Source organism: Diadema setosum, chromosome 4, assembly GCF_964275005.1.
Source record: "Diadema setosum chromosome 4, eeDiaSeto1, whole genome shotgun sequence".
Lineage (NCBI taxonomy): Eukaryota > Metazoa > Echinodermata > Echinoidea > Diadematoida > Diadematidae > Diadema > Diadema setosum.
The window spans coordinates 41,090,811-41,109,849 of NC_092688.1; the positions used below are offsets into that span (position 1 = coordinate 41,090,811).

At 39.2% G+C, this 19,039-nt stretch overlaps 1 protein-coding gene across 1 annotated transcript in view; it reads right to left on the minus strand.

The window, feature by feature from the left end:
- The window catches only part of LOC140227256 (signal peptide peptidase-like 3), a 158,698-nt gene that overhangs the window by 15,442 nt on the left and 124,217 nt on the right, over nucleotides 1-19,039 (minus strand). Inside the window, 2 exon segments of the mRNA XM_072307678.1 lie at nucleotides 352-530; nucleotides 9,323-9,436. Coding sequence (XP_072163779.1) covers nucleotides 352-530; nucleotides 9,323-9,436 — 293 coding nt within the window.

Below are 19,039 nucleotides of genomic sequence, written 5' to 3' on the forward strand. Positions count from 1 at the left end.
AATTTCTGTTGCATATATCAATTCATTTTTGATCACAGAGATTCATTTCAATTACAAGCAGGTTTTCCATTCTACTGACTCTTTCATTTAGTTGCCAGGTTTCAACTTACCAACATGACTTAACATCTCCAAATAGCAGAATAAACACATTTGAAATGGATTCTTTCTCACTCAATATTTCCCCGCCACATCATTGTGTTTTGTAATGTCTGTGATTAGCATGCTAAGATGGAATGCTACTGAACATAATATGCGTGTTTCGATTAAAAGAAGTTTGTTTCCGAATAGATGTAATGTATGTTTCATATGAAGTTTGTGTTTTGCATAGAAGTTTGTGGCAGAAGAACTCACTGGATTGTCGGCCGGCCGTGTGGCTACCTTGACCATGACGTTTGCATTGAAGATGTAAGTGGAGAAGAAGACCCAGAAGACGTCATAGATCAGCAGGCCGGTCAGCAGGAGAGTGGACACCTTGAGGCTGGGCAGCCGGACAAAGGCTATCATGGTCACACAGAGACCCATGGCCAGAGCTGCAGTGAGACAGGGAGAAAGAGATAGACAGATACATGGTAGATTAATAAATAGATAGACAGATAGATAGATAGATAGATGAGTAGATAGATAGACAGGTTGATAGATAGAAAGTTTGATAGACAGACAGACATACATACATACAGACATTCACATAGATAGATAATAGATAGATAGACACACATATAGATAGAGATGTACATACAGATAGACAGATCAGTAGATAGACATACAAATAGATAGATAGATAGATAGATAGATACATACATACATACATACATACATAATAGACAGATAAATAGATCAATACAGACAGATGGGAGAAGAATCATATAAACACAGCAGAACAAAGATACAAGGCATAGATGGATAGATTGATGGCAATTATATAAATAGATGACAGACAGGAAGATAGACTAGGCAGACAGAAGACAGATAGAGATATATGGGTATTTCTCAAAGAGAGGGGAGGAGAGAGGTAGATTTGTTCATGATTAAGGGGCGAGATACACAAAGACAGGTAGCCAGGAAGAGGGAAAACAAAGCACGAGATAATGGATCATATGAATATATAGATAGAGAGAGAGAAAGAGAAGGACGCCAGGGAAGCACACACATGGCAATGCCTGATTCACTGCTCTCTGACAGTACCGATGTATAATTCGGATTCAAACCAGTCACAACAAAACACAGTATTCGAATCATGATTTTAATTTCCATTCTGAAATACATTGATATTTCAGATGCATTATTACCCTTGGGGGCAAGGACATTTTAACTGGTAGAGCAATATCATAGTATTATGGAAGAGGGGTATGACTTGAATGAGCGAATCACATGCAAAGCCATCACTGACCCCCTCTTATATAATCTACCCCCGAGGACAGTTTTATTCGAAGAAGACGTGTGATGCTCATACAACACTGGGCACCTCAAGACCACACCCATCAATATTCTCTGCATGATTCTCCAAATAGATTCAACATAACAATGCCATCTCAGGAGCGGAAGGTTGCTAAACCCATAGACATTTCAAATTAATGAATTCTGACACTAAGTTGTTTTTATTGTATAAGAATGAAAAACATCCCCTGTCGGTGCAAATAAGCAACTGCCAATATTCACATTGTTCAACTTCATGGGCCTGTAGGGGGAAAATGTATCCCCCATTCAAAAGGCACTATAACTGTCAAAACTATGGCTTCAATTCAGCAGCTCTTTACCAAAAAAGCCCAAACAAAACACTACTTAGTCCGGGAGCCAGCGGGGGTCAGCCTAGCTGAAAAGGTTACAATTTTTATGTATATAGCAATTTAGTACATATGCCCCTAAGTATGGAAATGCACGTCTGGCTGGTCATCGGTGGTGGGTGTGGCCAGGAGGGCCCAAAAAAGGACCCCTCAAAATTAGGCTAGCCTAGCTGGAAAAGTAACCCCATGAAAACCACTGGAACTTGTTCGTTACACTTACAGGATAAATGAATGACCATTGCCAGACGTTTTAAGTGGTGGGGGTAGCCGCCAGACGCTCTTAAAGGCCCAACTCCAGCTAGGCTAGCCTAGCTGAAAAAGTAACCTCATGAAAACCACTGGAACTTGTTCGTTACACTTACAGGATAAATGAATGACCATTGCCAGACGTTTTAAGTGGTGGGGGGTAGCCGCCAGACGCCCTTAAAGACCCAAATTTTTCCAGCTAGGCTAGCCTAGCTGAAAAAGTAACCTCATGAAAACCACTGGAACTTGTTCGTTACACATTACAGGATAAATGCATGACCATTGCCAGACGTTTTAAGTGGTGGGGGTAGCCGCCAGACGCCCTTAAAGACCAAACTTTTCCAGCTATAGTAGGCTAGCCTATAGCTGAAAATATAACCTGATGAAACCCACTGGAACGTGTTATTTACACTTACAGGATATATGCATGGCCGTTGCCAGACGTTTTAAGAAGTGGGGGGGGGGGGGGGGGGGGGGGTGTAGCCGCCAGATGCCCTCAAAGACCCAAGTGTACCAGCTAGACTATAACCCTGGCTGGAAAAGTAAACCTCCTGAAACCCACTGGAACTTGTTCTATGTTTGTATCTCACCTGATAACACTGTCGACATAGTATTCTGTGTTCTTTCAATAACTTTCCACACTTTTGAGCTATATGATCACCAAATTCACTCCTCAGATCATCTAATGATTGCTGTCAAGTGTTAATATTGGTGAAGTCCGACTACGTCAACAGTCAAAAAGTCAATGAACTAGGCCTATGCCATTTGAAAATCTTTGTAATCACAAAGTCGATAAACTAATGTGACGAGACATCACTTCGCTTTTGCCTTGTTAAATGGTGAATATTAAATTAATTTGTAAGCTTCCGTTTCTAATTCATACAGCACCAGCATACATGTCTGAGAATAGCGGTAAAGAAGATTAGAGTCTTTGGCAACAAGTGCAAAAATTAAATTCTGTGCCTTATTTGCTAAACAACGTGGTAGGAGGACAACGACCTGATAGGCAATATGGCGGACCAATAGCTCTATATTATTAGTGTTATAGAATAAATGGCAATGATGTAGTTCTGAAGCATACTTTTCATTAGATGCTTTTGCAATGACTCAATGTATACTTTTAATCGAACTAAGTATATATCCATGACTTGCTCATGAATTACGGCAGACGATTCCGTGAGGAAAGTTTTCTGTGATGTCATTACGGAAGAAGTGAACGTGTCAATATTTTGCTATTTGTTCCATAATTATTTCTGAAGTGGTTAAATGTATTTCCTAAAACATTTTTTTTCTTTTACCTACGTTGCATCCAAATGCTACTCGTTGAAAAATGCGGGCCATGTATTCAAAGGTCAAAGATCATAGGTTAATGGAAGTAGGGCATACATTGTACAACATTTCACTAAGTTTTTTTTTTTTTTTTTTTTGGGGGGGGGGGGTGATTCAAAGTGTCCTAAAACCTTGTATTTTAATACATGTATATAGTTTTGTAGTCACGACTCTTGCTATGTATGATGCCAAACTCTTCCGCTCATACAAATGCAGCCTTTCAGGGAAATAATTATGATAATGATTGGTAATGCTGATGTGGTTCATAACGATACTATGTATAGAACAGAAAGTGAATTTGACAATGGTATTTATGATATCCGCAATTTACTCTTTGACAGGTTCTATCATCCGATTAATAATGTATAAATTGAATATACAGTAGTCCCCTATTCAGTAACTACAGGTTAAGTTAGATAAGCTGCATTCATTTTGCACGCGACCATGGCGTTATAGCCAAAGATGATTGAATTCTGTAAATCTCTGTGTGCCTGCACAGGATTGGAAAACGAAACAAATTTCTGTGTATATAGAACAACGAAACAGAAACTGATGCATGCATTATCTCAGTCACTTTGTTATACATCATGATGGTTTGCTCATGCAGTTCCGGAATCTCAGCTCGAGGGACTCGAATTGATCCTAAATCAGTCGGCATGCGTGTATCACCCAAAACAATATCTGAACACAATTATAACTGCAGTCCTCCCATAGTCTGTATTGGTTGTCGATGAAGGGCTGGTATCAAGTTTGATTTTCATATTATTTACAGTACCGAAGTTGTATTTAATTGTTTTCATCGAAATGCCCGTATACGGTATGCGTATCTCAGTTAACTCTTTAAACCATAGTTGTAATCAACGTGCCAAGAATCTCATGTTTTCAATAAGCGTGAACTCAAGACATGTCGTGATAAGGACTTTAAGACAATTGGCATCGTCATTATAAAAAGAATTCCCCTTTTACAAGACACGTTTTAGATTTTAGATAGAAATATGGATTCGTTTGAATGCATACAAACAGCTTTTTAAATCCTCTTACATTTTGTTTTTAAGATATGGTGTATACTTTAGAAGTGTAAGAAGCATGCTCTTGTTTTAGAGGCTTTGAGTACTGGTAAGAAGCATAATAAATATTATGTTATTCTTATTGATTATGTGAATAAGTACGCATTCAAGAACGTTTTGAATAAAACGTATACAGACAACTGCATATCATATTTTCACCTCTTCCTTAAACATGCAGATGTATACTCTTGCCGAGAAGGTTAACTGTTTAATAGATATAGTGCTCACCTTATTGTAAAGGTAATTGGGTAATTTTTTGGTTTCAGTATATTATTCAAACACAACTAAGTTAACTTTTACATTAACATTTTCACTACTGGCAAATTCTGTACGCACACACATTTCATGATTCACAAGATCCAAGTTACACTAATCCTATTTACTTTGCAGAGTGCAACAACAACATAAGTTATATGCTGAGCAAATAGGCTTACATCAGTTCGCACTTTCAAGGTTTAGAGTAGTTAAGGAACTAAATCGTACCCAGTGACACTGACTTGCTCCTTTGAAGGAGCAATTTTGCAGCAGTCATGGAGCAAATAAGCACCACATAGGTGCAACATCATACCAATAAGGCACAAGGTTGCACCCTCAAGGTACGAGGTTGCGCATTTTTCAAGGGGCAAAGTTGCTCCCGAGGGTGTAACTTTCACCCTTTCTTGCGGGTACAAAGTAGCATCCAAAGTTCCAAGATTGCACCCTCAAAACAAGGCACAATCTTGGAACTTTGGTTGTTTCTTTGCACCCTCACGAAAGGATGTAAAGTTGCACCAAGATGTAAAGGCTACACGGGGTGCAAAGGTGCGCCGAAAGGTAGAGGGTGCAAGATAGCACCCTCAGAAAGGTGCAACTTAGCACCACTAATGTGGTTGGAAAGATGCACCCTCACGAAGAGGTGCAATCTAGCACCACTTAGTGTGGGTGGAAGAATGTACCCAAGGGAACATTTTCGCACCCTCAATAAAGGGGTTCAACTTTGCACCCTCTCTGCAGTATTATTTTATACACACGTGAATTCCTTGTTCCTGTGAGCTACGTTTAATATGAGCGTGACCCAGTATTAGACACGTGTCAAGCCTTTGCAGACACAGAATTTTTTATTCATATTCTTTAAAGGTCATTTAAAACAAATTTAAGTATATATTTTTTTCTTTTAAGTTAAGAGGAGCAAATGTGCAGATCATGACCTGTGATACATGTTACGGGAAGTCCATATTTTTATGTCTACTCGTTTTTTTTTTCAACTACAAGGAATTACCTATGAGCTAATTGGATAAAGGAGCTGAGCATTCCTTTTTTTTCATCAGTTAATGTCAGTGCTGGTGTATTATTCTTGAAAAGTTGGCATCTAATGTCCTCCAAATCAAGTACTTACTTTATAAAATTATATTTCTGTGAGTTACGTTTCTTATGAGCATGACAGATCTGTAGACACGTGTCATAGTGGTTACAAACACTAAGTTTCCTTTGCTTTCATCGTTATCAAGAAGCGATTTTGAACAATTTCAGATGTTCAGTTTCTTTTTTCAATTTCGTTACGAGAAGGCAATATTTCATGTAAAATATGTTAAGGAAAGTTGATAGTTTGGTTATTTTATCAGTACTCATCTTCGTCTTCTCAACAAGAAGATGATACACATGAGCTCATTTGCTAAAGAAGTTGAAGGATGTTTAATTGCTGGTAGCCACGTAGGGGCTTTTGTCATAGCATTTTGCATCTTAATCCCTCGAAACTAAGTACATGCAGTATTAGTTTATAGAAAACATAATATTTTTGTTGTTGCTGTGACTGAGCTTATTCATATGAATTTTAGACATGTTTCTTATATGTTTCTGTCATATGCTTTACTGAAGAACAGCAAATGTTGAGTTATTGGCAAGAGAGGTTGATCATTACTTTACATTTAAGCTCATTGAAGTGCCGGAGCATAAACTTGTCTTGAAATATTAGCATCCAAAACCCTCCAAACCAAAACGTGCAATACTAGACACGACAGGAATTCCTTGTTGTTGTGAGTTATGTTTCTTAAAAACACTGATTTTTCTGCTTTTGCAGTGTACTATGTTCAAAAACACTCTTGAACAATTATCAGATTTCGTTTCTTTCTTAAGAGAAGAAAACGGTGAGGTAATGTGAAGCATGTTCCTATAAGTTTTATTTCGTTAATAATTTTTCTTTACCCATCTCCTCAACCGTAAGGTGATATGGTACCTAAAAAGTCATAGGCCAAAGGTGTTGAGCTTTACTTCCCCTTTTAAAGTAAATTTAAGAGCTGGGGCATTATTTTTTTAAAGTTGGCATTTTAAGCTATGTACACCGAGGACGAGTCTTACTGAATGGATTTCTTGTTGCAGTAGAATTGTATTTTTTATGAGCTTGATGGAGTATTAGACAATTGTATAAAGTGTTTGCAAAAACTGTTAATGTATTCCCTTTTGCTAATGTCCAAAGAGTTCATTTGCCAAGTTTTGATTGTCTTTTGTTTTAATCATCAGGGGTCTGTTTTATCATGGTCATAGAGGAAAGAAACTTAATTATAAAAAAAGCCTTCATATAAGAAGAGATACTGTAGGACACAATTTCATCAAAAGTTGTGATTTTCAACATTTCCAAAATGCAATTGATGAATATTTCTCCCAGGGCACAGAAAGAAAGTAGTTTTGGTCTTGTTTTTTTTCACGTCAGTATGTTATAATACCCGCGGGTTTACGCCCATCCCACCAATTCCATCCGGATACTGTACCCGGCCCTGTTTTTTTTTTTTTTTTTTTTTTTTTTTTTTTTACACTGCAAAGAAAATGAGAACACTGATGTTTGAGAAAATCCCGACATGTTTGATTGGGCAATTCTTTTTTGATGTCTATTACTCTTTCCAAATAAGTTTTTGGGTTATCACTGAGGACAAATACAGATACCCTATTTCTTCTACCAAAACCACAGCACTGTATATTCTCATATTTCTACAGTATTTTGTCTCAACACTTGCCCCTATTAATATTTCAAGCAGTTTCCATGTGCGCTCAAGAAACTCCCCCATTAAAGGAGACCTCCGGGTGATTCTCAGATGTTTACATTTTGTACAACTATGAATTAGTTATACTGAGGACAGAGTTTCAGAATTTGTGATAATTGGGATGAGGAATAAGAATATTTTCAAAAAATAGAGCAAATTGCAATGAACAAGGATGATGACATGGGAGAGTCACCATAAGAATGCATGAGTTGGGGCTCAAGGAAGCAGAACAAAAGAATAAGGCTGCATAGATTATAGACAGGTGAACTCGCAAGCTAGCGGTATTGTTATGGAATTACACTGCTATCATTTCTGAAATATGTGAACCTTATAGCTGGTAAAATTGTGTCTTTGAGAGCGTCTGGGGGCTACGCCCCACCACTTAAAGCGTCTGGCAACGGTCATGCATTTATTCTGTAAGTGTAAGAACAAGTTCCAGTGGGTTTCATGGGATTACTTTCCTAATTTTCAGCTAGGCTAGCATAGCTGGTAAGAGTTTGGTCTTTGGGGCGTCTGGCGGCTATTGTCTGGCAACGATCATTCAATTATCCTTTGAGTGTATCACAAGAACAAGTTCCAGTGGGTTTCAGGAGGTTATTTTTCCAGCTATATATAGGCTATAGCTTAGTCTAGCTGGAAAATTGGGTCTTTAAGGGCGTCTGGCGGCTTCCCCCCCCCCCCCCCCCCCAACCACCATTTAAAACGTCTGGCAACGGTCATGCATATCCTGTAAGTATAAAGAACAAGTTCCAGTGGGTTTCACAAGGTTACTTGTTCAGCAAGGCAAGCCTAGCTGGAAAAAGTTTGGTCTTTAAGGGCGTCTGCTGGAAAAAGTTTGGTCTTTAAGGGCGTCTGGCGGCTACCCCCCACCACTTAAAACGTCTGGCAATGGTCAGGCATTTATCCTGTAGTGTAACGAATCGTTCCAGTGGGTTACATTAGGTTACTTTTTCAGCTAGGCTAGCCTAGCTGGAAAATTTGGGTCTTTAAGGGCGTCTGGCGGCTACCCCCCACCACTTAAAACGTCTGGCACTGGTCATTCATTTATCCGTAAGTGTAACGAACAAGTTCCAGTGGGTTTCATGAGGTTACTTTTTCAGCTAGGCTAGCCTAGCTGGAAAAATTTGGTCTTTAAGGGCGTCTGGCGGCTACCCCCCACCACTTAAAAACGTCTGGCAATGGTCATTCATTTATCCTGTAAGTGTAACGAACAAGTTCCAGTGGTTTTCATGAGGTTACTTTTTCAGCTAGGCTAGCCTAGCTGGAGTTGGGCCTTTAAGAGCGTCTGGCGGCTACCCCCCACCACTTAAAACGTCTGGCAATGGTCATTCATTTATCCTGTAAGTGTAACGAACAAGTTGCAGTGGTTTTCATGGGGTTACTTTTCCAGCTAGGCTAGCCTAATTTTGGGGGGTCCTTTTTGTGGCCCTCCTGGCCACACCCACCACCGATGACCAGCCAGACGTGCATTTCCATACTCAGGGGCATATGTACTAAATTGCTATACACATAAAATTGTAACCTTTTCAGCTAGGCTGACCCCCGCTGGCTCCCGGACTAACTGTTAATCTCTTTTCATACGATCCCATCACCCCTTCTCTAAAGATAAACAAGCTATGAGAACAATAAAGACATACCTTCTGCCTTCAGGTTACTAGTATAAGATCGAGGATCTCACTTGCAAAAACATTCTATTGAAATGACGCGACAGAATATGTCACTCTTGTGCACCCCTGTAACATTCTCAAATCCTCTCCCTGTTTCTGTGAAGACGATATGGGGGAGGGGTAGGGATAGGAGAGAGAACTAAGCCACTTACAGGATTAAGGGATTATCTCAAATAGGGGGGGGGGGGGGTGTGAGATGAAAGTGGAGATGGGCTTACCATCCATCAGCAACCAGTGGCCGGTCATGACCCAGAGAAAAACCAGCATGACGGACAGACAGAATGACATGATCTCCGCTGACGTGAACCTCCCACAGCACCCGAATGAAAATTCTGCAGAAAAGAAGAAATAAGGAGGAAAGAAATGTGAAGATGACATAAAAAAGCCTAATGATTATTTCGTGAATGATTTTCCATCTACTACACGCAACGCTCTTATCTATCACATATGGAAATCAGACTGTAAATCACTTTTCTGCATGTGTATGACAATAAATGACGGAATCAAATTAAGTGAAGAAGAAGAAAAGGAAGGAAGAAGAAAAGAAGGAGGTGGAGGAGGAGGGAAGAGGAGGAGGAAAGAAGGAGGAGAGGGGAGGAAAGAGAAGGAGGAGGAGAAGAGGAGGAAGAAGAGAGGAGGAGGATGAAGTGAGGAGGAGGGGGAAGAGGAGGAGGAGGAGGATGAAGAGGAGGAGGAGGGGGAAAGAGGAGGAGGGGAGGACGAGAAAGAAGAGGAGGAGGAAGAAGGAGGAGGAAAGAGAAGGAAGAGGAGGAGGAGACAGAGGAAGAGGAGGAAAAGGAGGAGGAGGGGGATGAAAGAGAAGGAGAGGATGAAGAGGAGGAGGAAGAAGAGGAGGGAGGAGGAGGCAAGGAAGAGGAGGAAGAAGAGGAGGGGAGGAGGAGGAGGCGAGGAAGAGGAGGAGAAAGAAGAGGAGGGGGGAATAAAGAATACAGAAAAAGAGATGAACATAGAAGTGGAGGAAGAGTATTAAAAAGGATGAAGCATAAGAAGGAGGAAGGATTGACAAGAACAAAAACAAAGATGCAGGAAGGAGGAAGTGAGAGAAAGAAAAAAAATTCATTAAGCTTGATGAATCATCTCCTTCTCTCCCTGGATGCAAGATAGAAGGGAGAGAGAAAATGATAGCTCTTCTGCATCCCTAATAGCTAGGCTGACATACAATGTACTATAGACATGACTATGCTTTAACCATGATTAAAACAAACAGACAGAGAGACAGAGAGGGACGAACACGGACACAGTTAGCTTGCAACACCTATACCACACTCCCGATTTTACCTCACTACTACTCCGTGGGTGCATTAATGCTTCCATAATTCATGATTACATTCATTTACATTCATATAGCATAAAACATTATCAATAGTTGACGATACATCAGAGCAGCTAATCATGCTGCACAATGACAATGTGTATTAAATCGTTCTATGATTGCCGCAGTAGTAAATTGCACTGAGCGATACCATGTTCACCATCCCCATTACATAATACATGCCTTTGTCATGAGCGCAGGATTCGTGATCGCAATTCAATGTTGACGTTGTCACATAGAATCCCTCACATTAACTCCGAGGCCTTGTTCAATAATGGATTATGACTGACAGTAAAGCTATTTGATGCTCGACACAAAATGGATGGGCTGTGAAAAACCTCGCATCAATCTCTAGATCAAGTACATAGCTCTTTCTGACTCCTCTCCCTGTAATTGTTGGTATTTAAGGGATCGTATAGTTTTGGTTGAGATCTAATTTCAGGTTTCTAACATTATTTTTGTGAGATAATGAGAAACCTCTTGTGAAATATGAAAGAGTGTGTAATTCCATGAGGAATTCAATGTTTATTTGATGAAAATTGGTTCTGAAATGGCTGAGATATCCAAAACAGAGCAATTCTAGTAATGTGTGGGACTCACACTTTATTATGATCACTTTGTTTTACTTTGTTTTTGTATGTTTCAGTCATTCCAAACCCGATTTTCATCGAATAAACTTTGAATTCCTCCTAAAATGGTATGCACTGTTCTATTTTGTAAGTGTTTTCTTGGTATCTTGCAAAAAGTTAAAAGCCCAATTCTCATCTCCACTAATACTGTACCATCCCTTTAATCCCCCATATGCTTCACGAGGTACATGTAACGGTATTATCATTCTTCTGGTAGAAGAATAGGCTGGAGCGACATGTAAGTTTGCTTGTTACAGGCTGACAGAGCCATTTGAGCAGAAAGCGCAGAGATACTTGTTCATGTCATTTGTTTGTTTGTTTGTTTGTCTGTCTGTCTGTTTATTTGCTTGTGTTTCTACAGCCATCATACACCATCCAAACGCCCCCTCGTTGCTGTGCCATGTAACACTTGCTCCTTACATCATAGAGTACCTTGCTTAAAAGGAGAACCAGTCTTTTCAAATAAAATTAACACTGGTTTAGTTTTCAAAAGCTTGTCCCAGTGTAAAAGAAAAAAAAAGAAAAAAAAAAGAAGTCAAGACTAGTCTTTGACATTTAATGTAGCAAACTCCATTCTGCATCCATGTCTTTCACCATTCCTTATAAATCCAGACATCTGTAAATTTCAGCAGTTTTTGTTCTATCTTGTGCATGCAGTCTGGCATTATGTAGACTACTTCACATAGTGAGAGTAATTGTAAGGGGGACAGATGGAAATGAAAAGTGTGTTCACACTCAAACAGTCCTGACAAGGCATTGCTTTCACACGGTATACTGAAATCACTTTGTTAAATTGCCATTTTTAAAATAAAAGGTGTGTTCACACTCTGACAGTTCTGACAATGCACACGGTATACTGAAAGCACTTTGTTAAATGCCAGTTTTAAAATGAAAGGTGTGTTCACACTCTGACAGTCCTGACAATGCATTGCTTTCACACAGTATACTGAAAGCAATTTGTTAAATTGCCATATTTAAATGCATCAACATGAGCACGGTTTCCATCTACCCAAGATGGCTGTACATCAATCATATTGACAGTTCACACTGTTTCTTCCAGTGGGTCAGCCTCAAGGAACTCAATCATTTAACCCGTTGAGGACAAGTCCCCAGTATACTCGGGGCAAGTTAGTATCTATGGGAAATGCGTGTTGTAGCAAAATCGGTCCGTCCTCGACGGGTTACGCATTTCATCACGGGTCTACACTGTAAGATGCCCTGTTTCAAATCTGTGTCCCAATTTGGCACAAATAAACAATGCATTTTTAATATACACATTCATTCATATTGTTGCCGTCCTTGCACTCTTCAAATTTGATTATATTCAATATTTCATGCTTTTCCCCAGAGTAAACCTCTGATCACAATTGAAATCTCCTCCCTCCCCCCCCCCCCCCCCCCCCCCAGCTCCAACAACCTCATTTCATTTGCTATCTCATTGAAGAGGGCTGGCCATGACATAGCACCCTGATCTGCAAGCTGGGAAGCCTATAATCAGCTGATTGCTTCCCCTGGTATTGACATCCATGGTAACATGACACCAATAGAGTCTGCTTCTTTTTCCCCTTCACCCCCCCCCCCAAAAAAAAAAAAGAAAAAAGAAAAAAATGAGAAAGGCAAAAAGCAAACTTGATATGATGAATCACACAGGAAGCAATGGTTAAAAGACATGCATTGTACAGACACAGGAACAAAAAATAAAAATGTGGCGACCCTATTCACCACTGATTGCACATATAAGGGGGAAAAATCAACAATGATATTTTCAGGGATGGCTGTGGTCATATGTATAATTTGTCAGCTGTTGTCCTACAAATGACTGGCCCCAAGGGAATTTACACATAGATAAACTCTTTTTTTTTTTTTTTTTTTGAGGAGGAGGAGGAACAAAAATTTCTTCTACGTCTTGGTTTTAACTGCCACCCTACGACAGATCATTAGAGCCAATATTTCAAAATAGGGGATATAGTCGTGATATCTGTGCAACTTGCATTTATAACACTCTTCAAAAGACCGACAAGAGCACTTGCTTCAAGGATCGAATGGTTTCGACAACAGACATATTTTCCAGAGTAAAAGTGAAACTTCAATGCACCAACTCTTGACAACCTTTTTCCAGGGAAACCATCGACATGGATGTGAGTAGGTGGGACAATGCACTTGTGAATTCTGTATGCCAGCTCATCTCTTTTTGGACTGAAAAACCTCAGCCTCCTTCAGTGACCTTCTTCAAGACAATACCCTCACATCAAATGTCAGAAGATTAAAAGACAAAGACACAAAATCATATCCACTTTAACAAATAAACCATAAATACCATAAAACTACAAATACTTGTGGCATGAAACTTTTGGGAATTGGAACCGATGGCCTTTTTTTTTTTTTTTGCAGCATGAAACTTTCGCAAATTGCCACTTGCATTCAATGCATTGTGTAGACAAGAACTTGTGCGTGCATTTTTATTCCTGTTGCAAATCTTGGCTCCTCACGAATTTTGCAAAATTATCAAGCACATGAAATTTTCTGCTTTCACAGTACCTGTCATATAAAACATATAGTATATCAAGAGCTATACCCATATTTTTTTTTTCTATCTCTCTCCTTTTCCTCTTGTTGTTGGGACTTTCTCGAGAGACGTACAAGTATCTCTGAAGGTTACAACTGATGTGGATTCGTTGCTGATCTATTTGACCCACATACAGGAGGTAGACTCGATGAGAGACAACAGGCTCGGATTGGATCATCTCTCTGACTCTGCATTAATCACACAGGTTCTTCTAAAGCCTGTGCCCTTCATAGCAGATTACGAGTAATCACACAAAGGAAGGGTATATTACTGACTCTTCAGTTATTGTCAAGCGATATACAATTCTTTTTTGTGTGTGTGTTTTGTCTTTTTATGTATAAAAGTCTTACTACCTCAATATGCCTTGAACACATTAAAGGAGAATGAAACCTAAATATGTATACAGACTGAGTGAATTCAGTAACATTTTAGTAGAACAGATCAGTGAAGTTTGAGGAAAATTGGACAATCCGTTCAGAAGTTATTCTATGAAACTAAAGTTTAAGAGCAGCCACTGCTGGGTGAGAAGACTAAAATACTTTGTAACAACACATCTGGATGTTATAAAGAAAATATTCTAAAAATTCACTAAAAATATAAAGAAAATTATTTTTTTTTCACTATTCGAGCATAAAAGAAAGAGCTCCTGACATGCCAGTATCTCTTTAAGAAAGCAAGAAAAATAATATTACCCTTAACATATGTCAGTAACAATTCAAAGGAATGTATATCTTCTAATTAAAAAGAAAAATAAATTCTATAAATTGTTTTCCATGCATGACATCACAAACTTTACTAGTCTTCTCATCCTGTGATGGATGCGCACCAAGACTTGAAAAATTCATAACTTTTGATCAGATTGTTGGATTTTCCTCAAACTTCACTGATACATGTGTTCTACTAAAATATTGCTGCATTCACTCAATCCACATGTGTGTATATAAATGAGTGTCATTCCCCCTTTAAACCTGTACATTTGTATCATAGAATGGGACGGGTGAGGGAAACAAAAATACTATTTTTGTTTAAAAGCAACAAATCGATCACTGTCTGGCCTTCTCCTCGTGACTTGCTCGTGTTGGTTTTGGCAGGGAAACGAACAATGCGGCCGGACCCAATTTTAGACACGACAATGATTCCATCCCACGCTATAGACATTAAAGGCATTATTCGCTAGCATCACCCATTTTTCTTCTCTTGCCAAGTCCAGTGTGAGTCAGCGGATGAATCTCTCAATTTTTCCCTTGCTCGGTTCAAGGTTGTAATAAAAGCTCAATGCAGTTTGGCCGGCACTGACGATGATCAAACACACACAGAAACACATGAGATAGGATAAGCCTGGGTTTAACACAGATTCTGCTGCCTCAGTGTGGAATGATGCTAAAAATATTTCACACAGCTTGGAAATACAGTGTACCACTGCAAACCTAAGATTGGGTATTTGTGCGTAAACTACAAAGTAAATTTATGAATGTCACCAGTGAAACATGTCCCGGTTCTTGAATAACAATTTGGTTAATAACAGTATCACAGAAGTAGTTGACATAATTTAAATCTATTTATGCCTAGGGGTGCATTTATCTAAACATTTCTTGAGGTATTGTCACTATTCCAAATGCATAATAAGAAATGAAAGTAGCATTTGGTTTTTACATGTCATAGTTTAATGACATGGGGTTTTCTTTAACATCAGATAAATGAAGAAAATCAAACATCTTTAACATCAGATTAAAGGAGATATCAAACCTTTTTCTTTCATAAAGTACACAGAGAGTATCTATCCTTGCATTGTCTTTTTTTTTCTGCCTCAAGAGGTAACAGAGTTTTTTTTTTTTCTCTCTCTCTCTTTTTTGTTTTAATACCTAAGTGTAAATTGGTTTTTGCTACTTCAGGCAACATTAAGACAAATTTGGAAGTTGCTTGATTTTACCTGTTCAGGGAATTTAAGTCAGCATGCAAATTATTTGAATGCATTGAGCAGAGCTTTCAATAGTAGACCTAGCTCTGGTGTACATCCTTTGTCAAAATACCTCAAGTATGAATTACAACTGGCTTTTATCAGATGTAATCGTAATTAAGCTCATCAAATACATCAGGTAGACCTGCAGCAGAGCTCAGATGTACAGGAAATGGAAGAGACACATAGGGGTAGATGCAGCGATCTGAGAAAGCGAAAGGTGCGAGATTGCCTGGTGTGCGAAATCAACATCAATCCCTTCTGCAATCGGCCCCCATTTGCATGATTGATCACCCGATTACTGTGTGAGCAGTAGCATGCGTACGAACGACCTGCACAGTCAACCGAAGCATTTTCGAGCATTTGTGGGACGCGCATAATTGGCATCTCCAAAGGAAATCAAATATTTAATTGTTGCTATCATTAACAAACTACAGGTCATCCAGCACAATGAATGATTTACTTTCAATATAAGCACACCATTGACTACAGTACAATGATAGAAAGCCATATCTTTGCAGGATATAGTGACTGGTTACAAGACTGTAAATCATGTGCACTGCTAATTAACATGTCTCTTCAGTGGTGGGCCGCCTCATTTAATTTTTGCCCCTGATATATTCATTTAATACCTGATAATTTCTGTATTAATTTCTTTGCATGGAATTACTGTCTGAGTAACAATTAACCACATGGACAGTCATTGCCAAACAAGATTGCTGCAGAAAAATTGTGAGTCCCAGAAGTTTTCATGCATATCTACATCCCTTTTCAAAGTCAGTCTCAACAACAGATAGAGCGAGTGTATGGATAGGGTCACTTTGAATTTATTTCATGGCTTTTAATAATAAGACAGATGGCATAGAGACATTTTTGTTGCAGTGCCATTTGTTTTCATGCTCTTGTTCATACCAACAGCTACAGATGTCTATATGGACAAATGCATCTTTATTTCCCCCTCTTCCCCCTCCCCCCCCCCCCCCCCAAAAGCCAGCAAATAGCGAGTAACCTTCGCCGAGCGGGGCACGGAGCACCATATAGGAGAGGGAGACAAATCGTACGTGATCGCTTTTAGGGATGATTTTTGACGTATCGTCCATTCTGGTCACATCTCCGAGGGCACGCACACTCTCTCGGTGTATTGTTTTGTGGCATGAACTTACACCTCCGACCCAGAACTGCCGTGCGACAGAAGTGAATTTTCTTGCGCGGGGCTATCGAGTAGGCACAGTATGCATCCAGAATTCTCAATGATACAACATTTACATTCAGTTCACTCTGTATCTCTATAAGATAAAGTATATCTTTACAGTAAACATAATATGTGTATACACACACAAACATAGACACATACACATATGTATTGTATTTGTCTATCTACATGTATAAACTTACACAAACACATACCAGTACACGCACACATAAAATGTATTCATCTATTCATCGACACACAGACATTTATGTGTATACATGTATCTATTAATAACATGTAAAGATGGATAATTGTATCTGAACAACAAAGCCTAATTACTCTGCAATTTGCACGAGTATTCCATATTTCTGAAGTTGATGCACTCCTAGCTTTAATAGGTTTCTTTCAATACCATCAGAGACAGACTGCGAAGCTTTAAAATATCAAATTCTTATCTCATCCCATCCAGTTGGGAGGCTTAAATCCCGTTTTAAAAAACGATCCACGCTTTCATCCCGTCCCAAGAATACCGGCACGCTTTCTCCATCCTCTCACCCGGAGGAGTCGGGGACCCGATCGACGATCTAGATTGATGGCAAATTACACAACGGGATGAGGGATGGCTGTGCGTCGTTGAGAGTGTTCCATAACACCTGGTACTGCTATTTTCATCACACAGTTTTGGGAGGAAAACAACTCTCTGGCTTATAAATTGAAAAATTTTCTCTCTCTTTTCTTTTATTCTTTTCAAATTTTACAAAGATCTAAGAGAAAAACATCCTGCATCATATTTCATTTTCTCCAGGGAAATATCTCGACACTTGAAATCGCCATTGTTTGACCTTTCTAGTCACGTTGGAGATGAAGAAATGGAAACGCTATAGCACTCGAGATAAAATAATGAATTTTTGCCACCATCAGGCGTATGCGAGCTCGGCTCAGCACTCGACTGCATGTAAATGATGAATACATTAGCAAAGCTGGCTTGCTAGCTGGGCATTTCACATGTGGTTGCCAAGTGTATTCTAATCACCAGGAGAAAGTCATGTTACACAAATCACATTTCTGCGCTGAGGGTTCACACTGCAAACAGTGGCAACAAATTCGTAGGAAATTCGAAAAATCTCACTCTGGTGGGCGATGTACCTCATTACGCAGATTCGTTGTAAAACGCATTACAGACTACTACTCCAGCTATCCAAGTCATTGCTACAGGGATAAAGTATACAGCGCAATAAATCTTTGGCAAATTGTCACTTTTCTGAGGAAATTGGTACCATTTGTAAATCAAACTTGCATTTAATCATTACTATCATCATTCCTACTCTCTGTAAAATCTATGGTAATATAAACCATCATGACTACCATTTTTTTTTCGTCATTCAAAATTTTTCTTGATCCTAATTCTACAAGCACTGTTTTGTTTACCATCATCAGTGTTATCTCTACCCTTGCCACGGCGCTAGTCAATATAAATCTATGGAGTGTCACAGAGAGATCTGTGCCTCCTTCGGCCCCACACCCTCATCCCCACCCCTCTCCAAAAAACCAGCATAAGGAACGCCAATGTACTCTCATGCTTTCATCGTAAGGCTCTTAATTAATTGATACGCATGCACAAATCATAGATGTCCCCCCTGAGGACAGACCCATTGTGTGCCGAACTTGATGAACCCATTTGCCAAGGGGTTGCGTGCACTAACCTCATGAATATCCCACCGCCCCTCATTTTGTCCCCCCCCCCCCCCCTCTTCCACCTTCCCAGCCATTAGCTGGCCAAATATTCATCCAAATCTCCTTCCGCAGGCACCCCAGCAGATCCCTTGCTTTAAAGGTTTACTGTTTACCATTGGGAGCAGTGATTTAAAAAATGTTCAAGTTATCACATTTGATGCATATAGGTCAGTTGTACCTTGTATCAGAAAACATCCTACCATTATATAAGAAAACTTTGCAATAAAGCCGAAATTTTAAGGCGATACCATTATTTTTCTCATTAAACCATAACTGTAGATGGTTTATTCTAGAAACAATGTTATCATAACTATTATTCACATTTTGTATATTTAACAATATTACTTAACATGGATTATACTGATTGACATTTTAACAGTGTCTGTTTTTGTCCCTGACTCACATTTTAGAAATATTTTGAAGCAATAGAGCTGGGTTTTTGTTTCATCTGCAAGTGGTAAATAATGCCTTTAACCTTTTGTTTGCGGATAAAATCATGCATGCAAGCTGGTTCCTAATTCACC